General features: G+C 42.1%; 1 protein-coding gene across 3 annotated transcripts in view; it reads right to left on the minus strand.

Moving 5' to 3' along the window:
- abhd18 (abhydrolase domain containing 18) overlaps window positions 1-22802 on the minus strand; it is a 59070-nt gene that overhangs the window by 34447 nt on the left and 1821 nt on the right. For all 3 annotated transcript variants that reach the window (XR_006011152.1, XM_041991242.1, XM_041991241.1), the window contains exons 2-4: window positions 9708-9816; window positions 6064-6148; window positions 5885-5985 (exon numbers count right to left, since the gene is read on the minus strand). Coding sequence is in view for 2 of the 3 variants with exons in the window: in XM_041991242.1 (XP_041847176.1) it covers window positions 5885-5985; window positions 6064-6148; window positions 9708-9799 (278 nt within the window). In the remaining variant the exon portion in view is untranslated. The remainder of the gene's footprint in view (window positions 1-5884; window positions 5986-6063; window positions 6149-9707; window positions 9817-22802) is intronic.

The raw sequence follows: 22802 nt of genomic DNA on the forward strand, positions 1-22802 counted from the left end.
TTCTTTTCTTTAAATAAAGAAGTGTGAGTGTTGAACCCTCTCACTGGGAAAAGTGTGTGGGATGAGGGAGCGTTAATTCTGGTTGAAAAATTAACGCAATTAATGACATAAATAAGTTCCTGCTGTTAACGCATTATTTTTGACAGTCTTAATATTTATAATTCATGTTTTATTAACACAGGAAATCCATGATCGCCAAAGAACTTTTTTAATTGTTGAGTAAATAAACTCAGATCAAAAAATTTCTATTAAAACTATCCTGAAACTTGACGTACAGTGAAACATTTCCCACCAAGAACAGGGCTGTTAATCCGGGACGATAAATTCTAAGACTTCTTATTGCGGTGGCTTTCTAGCTTTCTGCTGCAGATTCCTCATGTTTTTTAAAAGCATTTGCCAGCGTTTGTTGTTGCTGCGGTTCGTTGCGCTTTTCCTTTAAGGCGACAAACTCATGCTCTTTCACGTGATTTCAACTAAAATACTTTATCACGTCTCTGCTGGTAAACCTGGCAGCATTCATGTCGCCTCTGGAAACTTCAGCCCTGCATATGAGGCATGTCGTTGTTTAGCTAGCAGGATTTTCAAATGAGTAATGAGGCCAAATTGCTTACATACCGCTAACGCTAAATGTGCAGCTGCTTTTTCGCCTACCAGCTCACAACAACCTCAGGCAGGACTGCGTAACTTCCTGTCTGTGTGGCAGGAAACAAAGAATTATGATTCCGTTTCCATGGCAACAGATGGTATTTAGACAGATATACTCGCCAGTACTGAGCCCCTTACTTTTGGTAGGATCGGCAAGTATTTCCAATGCTAGTATCGGCCTATCCCTAACTTTAACATGTTAATTACGATTAATTAATTACAAAAAATATAATGCATGAATAAAATTAACGCAATTAATCACAAGGTGTGTCCCAATTCAGGGTCTGCACACTTCGAAGTGCAGATTTGTCGGCTACATACGTCATTGTGGTGCGACAAGCACTGTCCCAACTCACAGAATTTAAAAGGACCCACTGAATCCACCCTTCAAATCCGCACTTCGTTTGGCCTCAAAGCAAGGCTGCAAGACGTTGGCGAGCAACTGAGCAACTGAGCTCAGAAGAGTACGTTTTAGGTTCCAATAAAGTTTATTTTTTTAACTACACTCAGTAGAAATGTTACAAAACCACATACATTAAAAAGATGTTTGGTAAATGGTGACATTAAAATTCTGTAATAGTTAAAATTTGTGTATTTTTAAGGGGTTAATGACGTGTGTACTGGCTGGAAAACAACAGATCCTCAAACCGTGTCTTTATTTATTTTACTGTAGGTGTTACTGGTCAGTGGTAATGTTTACTGATCCTATGAGTAATTTTAGAGGTGATTAAACATCCTGTGTTGTTGCTATGGGAAATTCTTGTTGTCTAGTTAGGCTGTCCCATTTCACGAACGTTAGGTGTGTAAACTACGGAGGACACTCTGTAGTTTGCACACTCTGAAGTGTGCAGACCCTGAATTGGGACTCGCAATAGTTCTGAACAACGCAGAACTATTGTGAGTGCACGGTTTCCAGTACACCAATTAGACCGCTGCACACCATCAGAGCTCAGCTAACTACTTAGCTATGTTGGCGCTATATTCATTTATTTTATTTATTTATTTATTTAGATTATTGTGTTAAAATAATCTGACGCATGTATCACAGTGTTTATAGCCATGGCTGATTCACAACACCTGTCCCTAGAAGGGCTTTTAACAGTAAGATTAAATGTACAGTGGAAATTAACAGTAAATACAATAAAATGTCCTGAGACCAGTTAGCACTAGTAAAAGTCCATATATACATACACACATACTCAAGCTCACACATATGTACACCTCACTTACACACACATACACACTTCATATATAGTGAGTTTTCAGACACATCTAGTGACTCAGTTTCAAAGAAGCGAGTAGCGACAAATCTAGAGACTTTTTCTGGTGTTATTGGAAACTGAGGTGAAAGCACATTTATGTTCTCAATGAGCAGCTTCCGCCCCGCCCCCTTCCACAGGCCCCTCCCCCGTCCATCAGCTTCCAGCTCCAGACGTTCCCTCTACTCCAAGACCAGACTGGAACCTGCTGCTGGCTGATCCCGTTCCGGCTTACCGTCACATATTAATGCCTGTTAATGAAGCGTGTGGAGGAAACATGTAGAAGGTTAAAGTTCTGTAACATGTTGTAGACTCCTAACCAGAGAACAGCTGGAGCTGCTGGTTAAAGGACTTAATGACTCTTTACTATTAGGTCTGTTCATTCTGGGCTTGAGATGTTTTCTGATTCTATTTAATACTGTTTGCAATGCAGTTAACCTTCAGGGCACTTCAAAAAAAAAAAAAAAAAAAAAGAAACATGCATTCTTTGTGTTCGGGTACCAATACAGTACCCCACATAAAAGTGACATAAAAATGTCAAACCTAAATATTTCTTTTCACTTTTTTCACATCAGATCTTCTCAACAACTTCAGATAAAAAGTTTTTATGTTTATGCCCATTTGACATAAAACCCCAGATTTTTTCAATGAGAAAAACATAAAATATGCATTTTTTCCAAAATTATAATGCAAACTTGAATATTTGAATATTTGATATGAGCCTCAACTAGGTCCATAACTGATGAGAACATTGATTTTAGGCATTATTACTTTTGGAGATAAGAGCATTCTTTGAAAAAAGCTGACCTGTTTTTATGACCTATATGTGATCAGAACCTCAGTTCCTTCAATGAAAAAAATACTAAATATGCAATACGTATATAAACTCACATTTTTATTTGTAACACAAATTGCAAATCATCTTGATGTGCATTTTGCATGCATGGCCTCCACATTTGGAGCACTGGTTCCACACTTTTTTTGGACTGTGAACAGGACATACACTTCTGGATGAATAATTCCACTAATCCCATAGTGTACGATAATTTGGCTCTGTCATTATGAGGCTACGTTATTTCCTCATTAAACACTATTGGGATACAGATCCTGTGACTGCTCACAGATTCATGCTTATACGTCTCCTTACAACCAATCAATGCTCACATAGCCCATGAAGACACATGGAGTTATACGTGAGGTAATCAGTTTAAATAATCAGTGTGGCACACGTAGCAGTTTGCAACTAGCAAAGTACTTGGGAAAAATCCTCTATATTTAGTGGGTGGCTAAAACCTCTCACTGGTATAAGCACTAAAGTGTTCTGTCGCTGTTGCAACATTCAAATGGTGACGGAGCTCACTGTTTTGAAGAATCATGCAAGATCTAAAAAAACATCTAAATAAACAAAAATGCCTGGTCCCAGCACAGAAGTCAATGTCACAATGTTTGCAGAAGACCATGGGAACCGCTCGAAACAGCCGTTAAAACAACAGAGGTATAGTTGGCTGGCTTCCTAGCAGAGCACAGCATTGCCATGAGGGCTTCAGACCATTTAGTGGATGTTTTAAAAGACATTTTCAAAGACTCAAAAACTGAACAGAGCTTCAGTTTTGGCCGTACAAAAGCAATTGCAATAGCCAAACATATTATTGGTGACTGTTATTTGGAGTGTCTCAGAAATCCTGAAAAGGAAAAAGTTTTGCATTTTGATTGACAAGTCAACAGACATAGGGAACATCAAAACCTGTGTGTTGTCCACTTTTTGGATGAGGAAATGAAGAGGGTTCAGATTCGTACAAGAGGCAAAGATAAAGGCGACCACTGCGCCAGTGTTTGTTTACTCTGTTTTTTATAAAGGAATGCAATTTTCTTTGAATAAGTCTTTGTGATTTCTTGTGACTGACAACCCCAAATACATGAATTTATTCTTTTCAACTCTAAAAGGCAAGTTTGCATAGTCCTCTGTACAAGTTCTGTTGTTAATGGGGAAAAGCTCACTTATGCCCAGGTTCAGTTTATAGCCTGACAGCTTTCCAAACTAACTAAGCAACGATGGGGCAGAGGGCAGTGAGGTGCTTGGATTTGAAATATAGAGCAAAAGGTCATCGACATAGAGAAAATAAGAAACAACGCACTCAGGGACCGTCTAGGGGGAAGTATAAATAATGTCAAATAGCCAACACATTAAAATAAGATTGCCTGTTTTTTATAAAAACCTGTTTGGTCTTTTGATATAACTGTAGGAAGGGCCTTCTCTAAGCTATGGGCCAAAACCTTAGCCAGGATTTTTGCATTTGTAATTAAGATAGATAGGCCTGTTTGAAGCGCAGTCCAGAGGATCTTTCCCTTTCTTTGCAATGAGGGTGATGCAGGCCTCGACAAAAGATTGGGGAAGGAAAAAGAATAAGGCAGAGCTGTGGGGATAGCAGTGAAGAAAATATTTTAAAATTTCTACCTGGAACCCATCGGGACCTAGACATTTTCCAGACTGCTTTGAGGATATGGCAAATGTGATTTCCAAGTTGGAAATGGGTTCATCGAGTGTTTTCCTAAAATCGGTGCTAGTGTAGGAACATCAAGATTGTTAAAAAACTCAGTAATTGTATCTTGACCAATTTGGGATTGTTGGGATTGTGTTACATTGGGAATAAAAGCCTCTGAATGCGTCATTTATTTGTAAATGGTCGAAGGTTGTGCGACCACCCGGTAACCAAATCTCAGGGATACTCTGCTTTGCTCTGGAACCTCGAAGTTTTATCACCATGAATGTAGAACTGTGCCCTGTTCTTTAGGAGCATGCATTCAGTTGAATGAGTTGAGAGTAGATCAAATTAGGTTCAGAGCACTGGTTGCTCTCTATTTATTTATTTTTTAATGGCGTGAATTTATTTAACTTATTGTGGTTTACTGGTTTTGTGTGCAGCACTTTGGAAACGTTTTGCTCTGAAATGTGTTATATAAATATATAAATAAAGTGATTGATGGATTGATTGATTGCTGTCTTCCTTATTTTTTTAGGAACTCCTGATGATTGTCAGCTTAGTTTACCTGTAAAAGCTGTAAAAAAAATTCTCTGCTGTGTTTCTGTACAGGTGTAGCAGCTGGTTGTCTGGTGTTAGGTTGGAGTAAAGCTCCTTGCTTCTATCTGCTTGATCTTTGTCTCCTCTTCCTTTTTTCTACTTTCCCTTTTTACTTCTCTTCATTATTCTCCTTTTTTTCTGTGCCCTCCAGTCGGGTCCAGCAAGATTACATAAATTCCATAAATCCAAATAAATACGATAAAACAATATATTTAAATAAAGAAAGCAATAAAAAATCTTATTATCAAGAGGAGCCTTATACCCATAAAGCTCCCCTTGGCAAAGCAAATTTGTTTGTCACAACACAGCAACCAGACCATCATTCTGCCACCACCATGCTGGACAGGACAAGGTAGAAAAAAATGTGTCAGGCTGGCCAAATTCTATCCGCTGTGTACTTTAAAAGACACTAATTCCTACTTTCAAGAATATTTTTTGTTGTATTAAATAAGCAAAAATACAATTGAATGAATGAATGTTTGAGCGTGCCAGGTCTGAATCTGCTGTTTTATAGGATCTACATTACTTACAGCATCAGTGTCACCTACCTGCCTTTGCGTCTAATGTAGAGCAATGTTTTTCCTATTTTAAAGGAAATATCCTTTGAGGTTATTGTGTATGTATACTGTTATAACTGCTTGTTTTAAAGGTCTGTGCTTGGATTCAGAGTCCTCATTGTCTCAAAACTGATATCAGCTTTTAGTCATTAGTTTCCAAGAGTCACTTCTCACTAGTGCCCAGCAATCAAGCTTTTGCAATAATGGGTTTATTCAGTTTTATTAACTGTTTAAGTACACCTATATGTAATAAATAGACTAGCGGCTACTATCCCCAACATAATTGGTACCCCGTGTGAGGCCTTCTATAATAACTATGTTTGTCCAAACTGGGTCTATGTACCTGGCCTTAACTGCCTCTGATGGTAAGATTCCTGGCACCAGGTGCTCCAGAGGAGAAATGAAGTATCCCTCATGGATGTAGCAGTCAGTGAGCTCCTCTGTCTGAACGTGAGGCAGAAAAAACATGAGACTGAGACCATGAAAACATCCACTAAATAAAAGACTGAGAACAGATCAGACCTTGTTCAGGTAAACTGGATAATCCTCAGGAACCAGGGTCTTGCACCTCTCTCTGTCTCCAATGATTTTACGAAACTCAAAGATCCTGAAAAACACACAAAAGAAAGAATACATCAGAAGTTGAGGAGGATCCAGATTTGTCATAGTTGTACAAAGTGCTTGTCTGGTCTGTGATGAAATAAAAGAAACAGCAGCAGAGACAGGACAGGGAAATCCATGTGATTCAGAACGGGATCATTTACTGGGATCAGTCAGAAGTCTGAACTTTCGCAACAACATATTGGATCAATAACTGGATAAAATCCAATATCCAGGGAATTCTCTGGACTTATGTCTCAGATGTGAGAAATACATGGAGCATAATTTTACCATCAATCAAGGTGCTTATGATCCTGGCAATCCAGTATTACACAAATAAGGGATATACATTAAATATCTGAAATCAGGTCAGAACAACTACAACGTTCCACCTAACCCTAACCTAAAAACTTCAGATGATCCAGAGTCTTTATACGGTCGAGCAGAGAACTTTCAGCAAGTGAAATTCTGTGATGGACCAGGAACAGCTCCAGCCCCCTCACAACACTGCATTTCAATGATCCATTATCTCGAGATAATGAGATACATTCTCCATATAAACCTTTACTATAGTTCATTCAAAGAGAGATGTGGAAGAGAAGTGGCAACATTAATGTCTAATACAGGCAAATTTGATTTAGAAAATACAAGATTATGGGATAAACTTTGTGTCACTGGGGAACGATTCTGAATTCTTTATATTTGAATCTGAATTTTTCAATTTGAACCTGAACGGCCTGTTTTTGAATAACTGCTTTAAAAAATTGAATCCAAATGACTGTATTTGATATTGAATATATTTTTTCAATGTGTATTGTAGTAAAGTTAAAACTTCTGTATTTGAAAAATTTGTTTCCCTAATTCATTTTCATAGTTCAGTTTCAGTTCTCTCCATTCAAATTCAGATCTGAAATTTAAACTTTTGTGCCACACATCCGGGACCTGACGTGAGGCAAAACTAGTCAATCGCAGATGGAGATACGTCAATTTTGGTCAGTTGTTCTCAACGGCTACAAGGAGAGAGAGGGCAACGGGAGGGTGGGGGTGTGGGAGAGAGGGACAGAAATGAAGAGATAGCGAGATCCAAAAATGGCAAACGACCAGCCACTCTTGCTTCAACGTCAGTTACCGTTCCTGCAACGGCACTTGCCATTTCTGTAGCGGTAGTTGCCGTTTCCTCAACAGTCTCAGCGGACTGCTAATGTCTAACAAACTGTGTTAAATTCTCACTAACCGGAACATGATTTTATCAAGAGGAAAATTCCACGTGGCCACTAGGTGGAGCTATAGTCGTTTTTCATGTAGAACCATGTTCAGGTTGGAACTCTAATGAGAACAGGAAAAAATCAGCTCAATTGGTCAACTGACAGCAGGGTTAGAGCCACTTCCTTGTTTCACGGCGAATGATTTAACCATCACAGGAAGCCATTTTAACCATGATGCTGCAAGAACTCAGACATATTTTCAACCATGAGTTCATTAATGAATTGAATTGGTTTTACAGATATTAAAGGGTTAAAATGGTGGGAAGGGCTATGGTGTTGACAACATCAGGACATGAAGAGGCTTTTTTGTTTGTCCTGGCAAGTTATATAAATATGCCACATTTCATCAATGTCAGTCAAAGCAGTGGTTGGAGCTGATAGATTAAATATTTATAGGGGGCGCTGTAGAGCCATATTCCTAGCATTTGTCTATTTGAACAAATTCCAGGCCTGACCACTGTCCTCCCTGCCGAGTTTGGTGGAGATCAGGAGTATATTGGGTCAGTTATAAGTACTTCCTGTTTCATGGCGGTGGACGCCATTCGCCATGTTTTACTTCTTTTTTCTCTTGTTTGTTTTGCACTTTTGAGTGTGTGAGGTTCATTCCTGAGGAGATGGACCCCGGTCTCTAAAAAAGGCGCTTCCTGCTGAAAGTGGGCGGGGCTTAGGGTTAGACCGGAATTGGTCATATGGATCTGTTCAGGACCAGACCCTGATTAATCCCTACAAGTCTGATGAGGATTGGGTGAAAATTAAGGGAGTTATATTGATTTATGATGTCATGGCATCTTATCGAAGATTGCCATGGCGCCATGGTCTCGCCCTCCAGCGTAGAGCAACAGTTTTCTCTGGATATCATCACCAACTTGTTTTCTGCTGTCTGATCCAGTTTGGATCTGGTTGTGTCCAAAACGTCAGATAAGTGGGTCTCCAAGAAAAAACCATGACTTCCTGCTGCCAGGGGGCGTGGCCAATTCATAAGCCCATAATTACCATGTAGATGTCTTGAGGATGGGACTAGCATCATATGTGGGCATTTTGGTTCAGATATGTTGTTTTATGTGGGAGTTACATCACTTTTGTTTTTCATGGTGAGATGTCAAAGTTTGAGGCCCCGCCCCCTCCATGCTCTTTCTCCTATTAGAAAACTTTTAGTAACTTTTAAAGACGCATGTCTTCTGAACATCCTGAGCTACTTTGGAAGCGGTACGATGAAATCTCTAGGAGCAGATAGATTTTAAACGACGTCAGTACTTCACTGAAAAGGTTGCTACCATCAGTAACCAATTCACTGAGCCTAACCAACTCAGCCTTACCAAACCAGCTACTGGTGCCTCACTCTGCTCCTTCCGCTCTCTAAATGAGGACGAAGTCTCTAAACTTCTAGTCAGCTCAAAACCCACAACCTGTCCTCTTGATCCTGTTCCCTCTGACATCCTGCAGAGCATTTTACCTACAATCAAACCTGCAGTAACCCATATTATCACCTCCTCTCTTAAATCTGGTGTCTTTCCCTCTGCCTTCAAGCAAGCTCGGGTTCCCCCACTGCTGAAGAAACCCACACTCAACCCAGCCCAGGTTGGAAACTACCGGCCGGTCTCACTGCTTCCATTCATGTCTAAACTACTAGAGCGTGCCGTCTTCAGTCAGGTCCCACAGTCCCTCCAAGACAACAACCTGTTAGATCCATATCAGTCTGGCTATAGACAAGGCCGCTCTACTGAAACTGCTCTCCTGTCAGTTACTGATTCCCTACGGGTTGCCAGATCCACTGGTCAATCTTCAGTCCTTATACTGCTGGACCTGTGTGCTGCCTTTGACACGGTCAACCATCATATACTGTTCTCCAAACTCTTGGAGCTTGGCATCTCAGGATCTGTTCTCTCGTGGTTTACATCCTACCTCACAGGGAGATCCTTTAAAGTATCTTGGCAAGGGGGAAACAAAAATCTCAAAATGAACTGGTTGGTGGAAAAAGTGAGATTTTCCTGCCATGTATTGCTGGAAACATCTCAGAGTTCCAGATTTTCCAACTCTCAGATGGCAGGTTTACTGCTGGTTCCTGGAGGTTCTACAAGTAGAATGAGAGGCAGAACCCTCAGTTATCAGACCCCTCTCTCTGGAACTGGCTCCCAGTTTGGGTTATTGGATATATAAGGACATCTTTTGAAACTTCTGTTTTAGGTCAGACGGTCTGACCCCCAGAAGACTCTTCCTAACAATCACTTTGAGATCCTTCATGATATATAGAAGACAACCACATCACATCTCCACTTGCATCCTGTTTACAGTTTGATGTACCTTTTGAGATCTTCAGGCTTCCCCCATCCCCCAATGAAGAGTTTGGTGAGGAGCAGTCTTCTGTAGAACACATCCAGCCGGCTCACACCCATGGACCAGTTCTTGGCATCTACAGAGAGACAAACAGGCTTCATTCAGGAAGTAACGAAAATACTTCCACTAGATGAATCTGTTTAATGTAAGGGTGGTACTCCTTTAAAAAAAAACAAATTAATTACAGGCTTTGCAATTAATTGATCGCGATTACTCGCATAACAATATTTGCCCCAAAAAGCAATATTGTTCATTTAAATGGATTTTAGTGGACGACTGAATCAAATAACAGACATTAATATTGTAAACTCAGCTCTAGTGATGTCTGTTAATTGCATTTAAGTTTAAAACAGTATAAATAGAATCAGAAAACATCTCAGCCCCAGAATGAACAGACCTATAGTTAAAGAGTCATTAAGTCCCTTAACCAGCAGCTCCAGCTGTTCTCTGGTTAAGAGTCTACAACATGTTACAGAACTTTAACTTTCTACATGGGTCATTGACGGATATGACTTTTGAATAGGCCAATTTTAAAATACTAAAAATAAGGATATATTTGGCCATTGTTAAAACATTTGCAATATAGCATACATATCCATTAATACAAAAAACCCAAATAAAGAGATTTTGTGTTTTTATACTTGAATTATTAGAACAGAGCTTTATAAAAAGTCATTTGGAGAACCATGATTTATCTGAAAATCAATATATTTCTTTAATGTTGCTAATAGTTTAAAAAATATTGCTAATTAAATTGACAGTTGAGGACAGGCATGTGTGCCTTTTAATTTTTTGTAAACTATGATTCTATAAATTTAGTCATATTGGCACTATCTCCGTCGTAATGCAGTTACAATGCCCAATTTTTTTCTAAAACCCATAATACTGTTTTTAAATGTGTACAGATAGTACCTACTTAACTATAGTATACCATTGATTAATATTTGAGCCAAAACGGAAGGATATTGTGTTTTGAATTTAGTACAGTTATTTTCATTTGTTTGTTCCTCCACACGCTTCATTAATAGGCATTAATATGTGACGGTAAGCCGGAACGGGATCAGCCAGCAGCAGGTTCCAGTCTGGTCTTGGAGTAGAGGGAACGTCTGGAGCTGGAAGCTGATGGACGGGGGAGGGGCCTGTGGAAGGGGGCGGGGCGGAAGCTGCTCATTGAGAACATAAATGTGCTTTCACCTCAGTTTCCAATAACACCAGAAAAAGTCTCTAGATTTGTCGCTACTCGCTTCTTTGAAACTGAGTCACTAGATGTGTCTGAAAACTCACTAAATATAGCACCAACATAGCTAAGTAGTTAGCTGAGCTCTGATGGTGTGCAGCAGTCTAATTGGTGTACTGGAAACCGTGCACTCACAATAATTCTGCATTTTTCAGAATTAAAAGCATTCATTTTTCAACACATTATTTTTCTGTAATTATCCATCCATCCATCCAGCCATCCATTTTCTACTGCAAGTTTGGGTTTGCTGGGACCGGCATCCTCCCCCACCATCTGAGCCAACTCACCACCAGGTGGTGATCAGTTGACAGCTCTGCCCCTCTATTCACCCGAGTGTCCAGAAGTCCTCGAGAAGGAGTGCTCTCCAACACCCCATCCAAGGACTCTAAAAACAGTGGGTACTCTGAACTGTTGCTTGGCGCCGAAGGTAGAGCGAGGCTACCCTCTTGTCCACCGGGGTAAACCCCAACGTACAGGCACTAAAATGGGGGGCAATGACCATGCCCACACCTGCTCGACGCCTCTTGCCAGGAGTCCCAAGACATGGCCGCATGCATTCTCCAAGTCCACAAAGCACATGTAGACTGGTGAGCAAACTCCCATGCCCCTTTAAAGACCCTGAATGGGAGCAACTCCAGAATGGAAGAGGGTCCAGCCCCTCTCAAGGACAGTGGTTCCAGAGCCCAAGCCGTGCGTCGAGGTGAGTCCAACTATCTACCTGGAAGAGCTTAATCTCGCGCAACAGCACAGGCCTTCTTCGCCAGGGAGGTGATGTTCCACACCCATAGAGCTAGCTTCTGCAACTGAGGATAAGACCGCAAGGGTCCCCGCCTTCAGCCGCTGCCCAGCTCACACTGCGGCCGACACAGCTCCTCCTGCAGGTGGTGAGCCCACTCCAAGGACTTTATGGTGTACCATCAGCCTTCACATGCTCGATAGCCACTAGCCAGTTATTGTGTCTTTCTGGGCTCTTGTGTCTCTTTGAGAGCTTAAAGAACAATCTCTTCTTGTCTGTAGAATAATTATGTTTATGACAGCCAACCACAATACAATTTTTCAGCATATTCACTAGAATCTCCTTGATAATCAATGACAAACGGGGGTCGAGGCTGCAAATTTAACAGCGTTATGTTTTATCAGTTCTTTGTTTTCACTGACAATAGAATTGTATGTAACGAAGTTCAAGGAAGTTCCCAGATGTTTGTGCCTGCCGTTACATGTAATAAATGGACAAGCAACACTGTACCAATAGACACGTCGCTCTAGCGGCCAGCTGCATTAAAAGCGATGTCTACATATATGTCCATGATTCCAAGGAAAAGGATATAAATGAGAATTTGTACTTTGTGAAGAAGCTGGAAAACTGCCAAGCAATCTTTCTAAAATTGAGGGTCTCTAGACTAATTTACCCTGCATTGTTTCTGGCTGTTTCAAGGGAATTAATCAAGAAAATTAACAAGATACTATCAAAGTTCACATGGAGGAATAAATGCCATTACATAAGGAAAGAAGATCTGGTTAAATTGTTGGAAGACGGGGGTATAGATTTAATAATTTTGATATGAGTCTTAAAATTAAAACACCTAAAGTCACTGAGTAAACATGCAAATTTTCTGTGGTTCTCAATCCCCAAATTTATTTAAAAAAATGAGAGGAATGGATTTTCTTCTATTTTGTGACTTCAGTTTTGACGTGTTACCAGCATAGCCTGTATACAAAAGATGGGCGGAGCCTCTGTGACGTCACCGGTAGGTTTCTGAAGAGCTAAATTGAAGCTTATTGGGCGGTTCCCACCGTCGCCATCTTGGCAGCGTCACACGTGTCATGATTCCCGGAAAATCCAAAAATGGGCAAAGAGGTGGAGCTGAGAGGGGGGTCCTCACAGTTGTCATGAAGGTAAATTTGACCTATTAATCCTCAAATAGATTTTTTTTTGTACCAGGCTTTAAACATGTTTAGTTCTGCTGTGAATTTGGTCTTTTTGACATGGGAGTCTATGGGGATTTGTTTTGGAGCCCCCTAGTGGATGAGGGGAGAACTGCAATTTTTTGCACTTTAGCATTGGCTTCACATTTCACAACGGGACTCAGTTACCAGTCAAAATCTCAGCAGGTCTTACTGTACTGGAAATGCATATACAAACAGTTTTCCACCACACAACATTCCCACATGGAACAACCAATGCATCCTTCAGGAATCAGGGTTTGGACAGGACAGGATCTGATCGATCCAAATGCAATGTATTATTATTAGGGTCCGAGACATACGAAGTATGGAAGGACCCTATTTTTGTTGAAATGTTTATTATTAGGGTCCGAGCCATACGAAGTATGGAAGGACCCTATTGTTGATGAAATGTTTATTATTATTCTTCTAAGAGCCTTGAGGCCAAATTTGACCCCCTAAACACCCATGAAAAGTTGTGAAATTTTGCACACACATCAAGCCCCGAGCAAATTTCGATATTCTAAGGTCCGCATACACTTCAATGCAAAAATGGCTCAACAGTGCCACCTAGAGACCAAAAAAAATCCCCAAATGAATGGGGTCCCGAACGTCAACTTTGACGTAGGAAGACTCGGCACACACGTGTAACACCCCGAGTCGAGCAAAAAAGTCAATTGAACACCTGTTGCCATGGCAACGGGGCGCCCGCCATCTTGGCGTGTACATCCATTTTTTTTGTGTTTTTTTCACTTTACACACATCGTATTTGAACGAACTAGTCTGAGGGGATTCGTGCGAGTCACTCCAAACTTGGTGGGAAGCTTCCTGACAAGTTGGGGACCAAACGCTCCTCAAATCTTTCTAAGAGGAAAAAGAGTGTAACCATGGCAACCGACGGAAAAACGCCTTCTCGCCATGAAACACGGTTTGCTCATATCTCCATAGAAATGCATGGGATCTGCACCAAACTTGACAGTATTCATACGTGTGACACCCCAAGTCCAGCAAAAAAAGTCAATTGAACACCTGTTGCCATGGCAACGGGGTGCCCACCATCTTGGAGTTCACTGCCATTTTTTTAAACTTATACGCATGATATTTGAACGAACTAGTCTGAGGGGATTCGTGCGACTGACTCCAAACTTGGTGGCAAGCTTCCTGACAAGTTGGGAACCAAACGCTATTCAAATCTTTCTAATAGCAGAAAGCGTGTTACCTTGGCAACCAACGGAAAATGACCTTTTCGCCGCCATGAAACACGGTTTGCTCATATCTCCATAGAAATACATGGGATCTGCACCAAACTTGACAGGATTCATACTTGTTGGGTCCTTAACACATTACAACACCTGTTGTCACGGCAACATAGCATTTTAGCTAGCATGTTAGCATGCTAGCAAAAAATGCTAACTAGGTATATCAATATTTCACATTCTCAGCTACCCATTTTACCGTATTACCTAGCATGTTAGCACGTTAGCTAACACAGGTGGCGGGGTCCAGGTCGCTCGGACCTGATGGATGCCGCTTGCGGCTTTAATTATTATTATTATTATCATTATTATTATTATTATTATTATTATTCAGGGTTTGGGTGGCCATAGATAACATGAAGAAAAACTGGAACACACCAATAACGCCTGGTATTGTGGGTCTTTGAATGAAACAAATCCAGTTCATAAAAGATTGTAAAATTACTGCATACGTTACGTTGACATGAGCTCCAGTTCTGCTTCATATTTATCCCAGTGTAATAACTTGGTAAAGATGAGTCTAACTGCAAAATGAACGAACAAGTCTGTTAGAAACCATGTTGTGGCCAATTAATAACACAGAAATGGATTTGTTACTGGGAGCCTTACATGGAAGTCCCGTCAGAAAACATAGTTTGAAACAATCAGGACTAAGTTCTGTTATCATAGGAGATGGGTCCGCAAGCTGCAGCTCGTAGCTCTGGCTGCACCACAGCTGCAGTCGGTGGCTCCCATCCAGTGGTGCCAACTTAGCGACTTTGTTGCTTTATTTAGCAAGTTTTCAGACCTCTATAGTGACTTTTTTTTTTTTCACAGAAGCAATTAGCGACAAATCTGGTGACATTGTGGTGTTATTAGAGACATTTGGAGAAGTTTATTCTTCAATGAGGAGTGGGTGTTGCGCAGGCCTCTCCCCCATCTAAAAGCATTAAGACAAGGCTTGGTCCTCACCCAGTGTCAGCAGCATCAGCAGCTGTAGCAGCATCAACAGCATCATCATCATCAGCTGCAACCGCATCAGCATCTTTAGCAGCAGCTGCATCATCAGCATCAGCAGCTGCAGCTTCATTATCACCAGCAGCAGCATCAGCATCAGCATCAGCAGCTGCAGCAGCATCAGCAGAATCATGAACAGCTATAGCAGCATCAGCATCATCAACAACTGCAGCAGCATCAGCAACTGCAGCATCATGAACAGCTGTAGCAGCATCAGCATCTGAAGCAGCTGCAGCATTATACACAGCTGTAGCAGCATCAGCAGCAGCATCAGCACCATAAACAGCTGTAGCATCAGCAGCAGCTGCAGCTGCTGCAGCAGCATCAGCAACTTCATCATCACCAGCAGCAGCATCAGAAGCTGCAGCATTATCATCATCATCAACAGCAGCAGCTGTAGCAGCAGCAGCAGCAGCAGCTGCAACAGCATCAGCAGCAGTTTTATGAACAGCTGTAGCAGCATCATGAACAGCTGCAGCAGCATCAGCAGCATCATGAACAGCTGTAGCAGCATCAGCACTGCACCAGCATCATCATCATCAGAAGCTGTAGCACCATCAACAGCATCAGCAGCATCATCAGCAGCTGCAACAGCATTAGCAGCATCATGAACCGCTATAGCAGCTGCAGCAGCTGCAGCAGCATCATCAGCAACTCAGCATCATCATCAGCTCCAACAGCATCAACATTTTTATCAGCAGCTGCATCATCAGCAACAGCAGCTGCAGCTTCATCATCACCAGCATCATCATCTGCAGCATCATCAGAAGCATCAGCAGCTGCAGCATCATGAACAGCTGTAGCAGCATCAACAGCTATAGCATCAGCAGCTGCACCAGCATCAACATCTTTAGCAGCAGCTGCATCATCAGCATCAGCAGCTGCAGCTTCATCATCACCAGCAGCAGCATCAGCATCAGCAGCTGTAGCAGCATCAGCATCAGCATCAGCAGCAGCATCAGCAGCAGCATCAGCATCAGCAGCTGTAGCAGCATCATCATCAGCAGCAGCATCAGCATCAGCAGCTGTAGCAGCACCATCATCAGCAGCTGCAACAGCATCAGCAGCATCATGAACAGCTATAGCAACATCAGCATCATGAACAGCTGCAGCAGCATCATGAACAGCTGTAGCAGCATCAGCAGCTGCAGCATTATAAACAGCTGTAGCAGCATCAGCATCATGAACAGCTGCAGCAGCATCATGAACAGCTGTAGCATCATGAACAGCTGTAGCAGCATCAGCAGCTGCAGCATTATAAACAGCTGTAGCAGCATCAGCAGCAGCATCAGCAGCTGCAGCATTATCATCATCATCAACAGTCTCAAACTTGGGTTTCAAGATGGACAGCGATTTTAAACTGGATAGTCAACTCAGCTCTGTAGTGAAGTCCAGCTTTTTCCACATAAGGCAGCTTGCTATGGTCAAACCTTTTCTTAATAAACAACACTTTGAAACAGTAATCCATGCCTTCATTACAGCTCGGTTGGATTATTGTAATGCTCTTTACTTTGGGGTTAGCCAGTCCTCCCTCGCACGTCTCCAGTTGGTGCAAAATGCAGCTGCACGCCTCCTAGGAGTACGTAAGAGGGAGCACATAACCCCCATCCTGGCCTCCCTTCACTGGCTGCCAGTGCACTACAGAGTTCATTTTAAGATTCTTTTGTTTTTAAATCTTTTAATGGTCTGGCCCCTCCTTACCTCTCTGAGCTACTCCACCCCTACGCTTCTGCTCGGTGCCTCAGGTCAGCTGACCTGCTGCTCATGGACGTACCGAGGTCCAAAAGGAAGCTCGGGGGGAATCGAGCTTTTTCAGTCGCTGGTCCAAAACTGTGGAATGAGCTCCCTCTCCACATTAGACAACCTTCTTCATTGTCTATTTTTAAAACTCATCTTAAAACAAGAAGGTTACCGGTTCGAATCTCGGCTGAGGGAAGGTTCGAACCTTGAGGGTGGTGGCCTTTCTGTGTGGAGTTTGCATGTTCTCCCTGTGTATGCGTGGGTTCTCTCCGGGTTCTCCGGCTTCATCCCACCGTCCAAAGACATGCGTGATAGGTTAATTGGTTATTCTAAATTCTCCCTAGGAGAGAGGGTGTGTGTGAATGGTTGTTTGTCTATCTGTGTTGGCCTTGCAACAGACTGGTGACCTGTCCAGGGTGTACACTGCCTCTCACCTGTTAAAATGCTGGGATAGGCTCCAGCTCACCCACAACCCGTAATGGAATAAGCGGTCAAGATAATGGATGGATGGATGGATGGATCTTAAAACCCATTTTTATTCTTTGGCTTTCATCCCAGCATGAGACTGTTCCTGTTTAGTGTGCTGTGGTTTGTTTCATTTATTGGTTTATTTGTTTATAATTTGTTTATTCTTTTAAAATTGCTTATTGTTTTAAACTGTTTTTAAAACAATGAACAATTATTTTATTATATTATTTATTTCCTGGTTGATTTTTGTACTTTATGTGTTGCTTTGTCCATTTATGTACAGCACTTTGTTTCAGCTGTGGTTGTTTTAAAGGGCTATATAAATAAAGTTGAGTTGAGTTGAGCTGTAGCAGCATCAGCAGCTTCAGCAGCAACAATAGCTGCATATTCAACAGCTGTAGCATCAACAGCAGCTGCAGCAGCATCAACAGCTGCAGCATCAACAGCAGCTGCAGCAGCATCAACAGCTGTAGCATCAACAGCAGCTGCAGTAGCATCAACATCATTATAAATCATCATAAAATAAATTAAGCTGGTTATGGGAAGGTTAAAAAATATGCAGTCCAAAATGATCTTTGGTGGAGAGGGGAAGTGTTTTCAGCACCATTTACTTCCCAAGCCAGAGGGGCCATGACCTTAATACATCAATCCATCCCCTTTAATGCCCATAAGGTAATAACAGATAGGATGGGAAGGTATCTGATAATCCAGACTACTCTCTTTACACAAACTCTAATTTTAGTCAATGTTTATGCTCCAAATAAGGATTAACCTGATTTCTTTAACAATATCTGTACACTGTCTGCACTTAATGGCCATTATATTTTAGTCAGTGATTTCAACTGTACCCTCAACCCTTGCTTAGATAAATCATCACACATAGATAAATCCTACAGCAAGAGCAGGGAAACTATTCTTGAGTTTGCCAAGGAAGTGAAGCTGAAAGACGTGTGGAGAGACAGAAACCCTGGAGTGTCATATTATTGTTTCTCAAGTACACACAATTCATACTCCGTATTGATTATTTCTTAGTTTCAACAAGTTTATATATAAAGTTAAAGAATGTAACAATGACAGTATTGCAGTTTCAGACCATGCCCCTAATAACTTGATTTACATGGACCCAGGCCTGGTACGAGACCCACCTAAATGGAAATTTCAGCAAAAATGGCTGAAAGTAGGGCTGCAAAGATTAGTCAACGTTGTCAACAATGAAAATAGTCAATGATTTTAACCATCGACTATTGTCAGCAAAGAAAAAAAAGAAAAACTACAGCGTGAGGAGGCACGTCAAACTTACATAACTTCATGCAAGATTTAAAAGCTGAAAGTGAAATAAGAAACATTTAATAATTATGAGATACATAATCTGATTAGTCGACTAGTTGTTTTAATAGTTGATGACTAATCGACATAAGAATAGTCATTAGTTGCAGCCCTAGTTGAAAGACCCAGATTTCATGACATACCTTGAAACCCAGATTGATAACTACTTCTCATTTAATACTTAACATCCGCATCTACTAGATGGAAAGTATTCAATGCCTTTATCAGAGGACAAATAATTCAATTTTACAAGCTCAAACTCCAAAAAGGCCAAAGAAAGAGAACACTAGAATCAAAAACAAAAATACAGAAGATATGTACAATAGAACTCCTCCCTGAGCCGCCACCTTATGGTGGTGGAGGAGTCTGTGCGTCCTGACGATCCTAGCGGTTATGTTGTCGGGGGTTTTATACCCCTGGTAGGGTCACCCATGGCAAAGAGGTGTCTAGGGGAGGAACCAGACGAAGTGCAGCTCAAATCACCCCTATGATGATGACAAACAATGGACCAAGGTTTCCCTTGCCTGGACGTGGGTCACAGGGGCCCCCTTCTGGAGCCAGACCTGAAGGTGGGGCACAGAGACGAGTGCTATGTGGCCGGGGCTTTGCTCATGGGGCCCGGTCGGGCTCAGCCCGAAAGGGTGACATGGCTCCTCCCCTCTCGTGGGCTCCCCACCTGCAGGAGGGGTCATAGAGGTTGGGTGCAGTGTGAGCTGGGCGGCTGATGGAGGCGAGGACCTTGGTGGTCTGATCCTCGGCTACAAAAGCTAGCTCTAGAGATGTGGAATGTTACCTCTCTGGTGAGGAAGGAGCCTGAGCTGGTGTGCGAGGTTGAGCGGTTCGGGCTAGATATAGTTGGACTCACCTCGACGCACGGCTTGGGCTCTGGAACCACTGTCCTTGAGAGGGTCTGGACCCTCTTCCATTCTGGAGTTGCTCCCTTTCAAGGTCTTTTAAGGGGGCATGGGAGTTTGCTCAGCCAGTCTACATGTGCTTTGTGGACTTGGAGAAGGCATGCGACCGTGTCCCCCTGGGAACTGTCGGGGGTACTCTGGGAGTATGGAGTGCTGGACCCGCTTGTACGAGCTATCTGGTCCCTGTACGACCGGTGTCAGAGCTTGGTCCGCATTGCTGGCATTAAATCAGAATCGTTTCCGGTGAGGGTTGGACTCCGCCAAGGCTGCCCTTTGTCACCAATTCTGTTCATAACTTTTATGGACAGAATTTCTAGGTGCAATCGAGGTGTTGAGGTGATCCGGTTCGGTGGCCTCAGGATTGGGTCTCTGCTCTTTGCGGATGATGTGGTTCTGTTGGCTTCATCGGGCTGTGACCTTCAGCTCTCACTGGAGCGATTCTCAGCAGAGTGTGAAGCAGCCCAGAAAAAGGGTGGAGTGCTCTCTCCAGGTCAGGAATGAGGTCCTGCCCCAAGAGCAGGAGTTCACGTATCTCTGGGTTTTGTTCAGGAGTGAGGGGAGGATGGAGCAGGAGATGGACAGGTGGATTGTTGCAGCGTCTGCAGTGATACGGACTCTGCATCGGTCTGTCGTGGCGAAGAAGGAGCTGAGCCAAAAGACAAAGCTCTCGATTTACCGGTCGATCCACGTTCCTACCCTCACCTATGGTCACGACTCCAGATAAGCAGCAGAAAATAGATGGATAGCTGGATGGATCTACTATAGGAATCCCTGTCCCTGTCACTAAGATCACAATATCACAAAATTTTAGCTTCATACAGCTAACTTGCTAAAACTTAAGCAATCAGTCTTTGACCAAGGAGAGAAATCTGGTAAAATCTTGGCATGGCTTATAAAACTATTCCCATTAGAAAGATCGGTCTGAGGTAAAGAATGATAGAGGGAAGACCATTTCTGACCCCACTGCAATAAATGACTCCTTCTGTCACGGTTCAGTAGAGTAGACCCACAAAATGTCAGAGACCTTAGGATCTCAGGTGTCTCAGGGCTGTTGAATCTGGTCCTTGGCAGTCTGTGAATGTGGGAGAACTTGAGAAGAGAACTGAATAACTGTAGAACAATGTTTCAGGTATATTATTAACATGCCAGCAGGAGTGAAGTGATCCAGATTTTGAATCTCCACCAGGGGCGGCGAGCACTGCTGAACCTGACACTGAAAGAGGAACTGAAGGGGTAATTGCGCCAGGTTAATATGATTTGGGGAGTAAACTCCAGGAGGTCTGGAATATCCTCCTAATCCTCCAAGAGGGAAGTTAACAGGGTCCAGAATCCAAATCCAATCCTTTGAAACAATCCAAAAGTCAAAATTCCAGGGAGCCACATAGAAAGTAGAGCAAAACTTTACCAGGCTGAAGCAGGCAGGTACAGGAATTCCAAGAAGGCAAAAAACTGGTTGACAGGCTGGTAGAAGCGCTGGAAACGTGCAGGAGTATCTCTGACGATCCGGCAGAGAGCAGCAGAAAGGCTCCTGCTTAAATAGGGAGCCACACAGGTGAGAAGAATCAGCAATCAGGGCAAGGCAAACAGAATCAGTAGTAGGATGTATTCAGAGGCGGCTGGGAAATCCCAAAACCCAGCCAACAACCAAGACACCTTCAAGGTCTACTATGAAAAGCTGTATTGTTCTGAAACTGACAACCAGATTCAAGCCCTTTCTCAGTTTTGGACGACATAAATATCCCTAAAATAGCGGATCAGGAAAGTAAGCTACTGGGAGCAAATCTAACCTTGGAAGAGTTCAGTGGCAATAGAGAGCATGAAATCTGGAAAAGCTCCAGGGTCAGATGGGCAACCAATTGATATTTATAGGACATTTGCACTAAAACTTAGGAGGCCCATCTTGGAAATGTTCACAGAGTCTATTCAAAAAGGGACACTTCCCTACTTTAAGGGGAGCCCTAATTACACTTCTTCCAAAATCTGGAAAATCAACTGATAGGTGTGAAAATTGGAAACCAGTTAGCCTTTTAAATTCTGATATAAAGATATTATGTAAAAGTTATAGCAAAACGATTGAAGAACCTTTAGCCAGCGTTTATTTAGGAAGATCAAAATGGGTTCATGGGGGAAAGACAGGCATTCTATAATGTTAGAAGGGTTTTAAATATTTGTATGAGCAGAGGGGGCACCAGATACTACAGCTCTCTTGGCATCAAGTGCCAGGAGAGCTTTTGATAGTTATATTCCCTGCTTATTTATATGAACTCCTAGGACGCTTTGGCTTGAGACTGCTCCTTTATAATGACCCCTATGCAGAAATAATAATGAATGACATTGTCTTATAAATAATAAAGATGGGGAGGGGCTGCAGGCAAGGGTGCCCCCGTCCCCTATTCTGTTTATATTAGCGATTGAGCCTCTCGCCATCGCTTTAAGAGAACATGACATGATTACGGGTATAAAGCTTGGAAGATCCAACCACAAAACACCTCTTTACGCTGATGACATGATTCTTTTCTTAAAAATATGGAAACACCAATTTCAGCTTTGTTTTAGATTTAATTAAGAAATTTGGAAAAATATCTGGCTATAAAATTAACAATTAGCTCTCCATAATGCTACTAAATGCTAAGGAAAGGTCAAATCCCCCATATTTAGCCATCTTTATAGAAACTTAAACAATTTTACTTGGAATCCAAATTGTCCCAAATTTAGAAACGGTGGCAGAATATAATAACTAGAAACCAATGTTGGTCAATATTATCAAGTCAGTGGAAACGGTCTAACCTCCAAATCTCAGTGATCGGCTTAATAAATGGACATTCTACCCAAAGTACTTTGTTTCAGAATATCCCTCTACAACCCCATCAGATTTTTTCTTTAAAATAAAAATATCTTTTGCCAATTCCTGAGGAATAATAGGCGACCAAGGCTCTGTTTATCTTGATTATACCTGCCTTTTGATAGGGGAGGGTTACAATGCCCTTGGGTTGCAGGCTACCCAAGATATCCAACCTGATGACAACCTGCCCCCTCTCCATATTTAGCTCAGTTTGGGGAAACAATAATTTCCCACAAATAATTTTACACAAATTCTTTCTTTGCCCTAGATGCTGATGGCATCTTCTTCACAATTTTCTATCTCTAAACTCAATGCTTGGAAAACTGACCTACAGAAGGA

The sequence above is a fragment of the Melanotaenia boesemani genome, chromosome 7, assembly GCF_017639745.1.
Source record: "Melanotaenia boesemani isolate fMelBoe1 chromosome 7, fMelBoe1.pri, whole genome shotgun sequence".
Classification (NCBI taxonomy): domain Eukaryota; kingdom Metazoa; phylum Chordata; class Actinopteri; order Atheriniformes; family Melanotaeniidae; genus Melanotaenia; species Melanotaenia boesemani.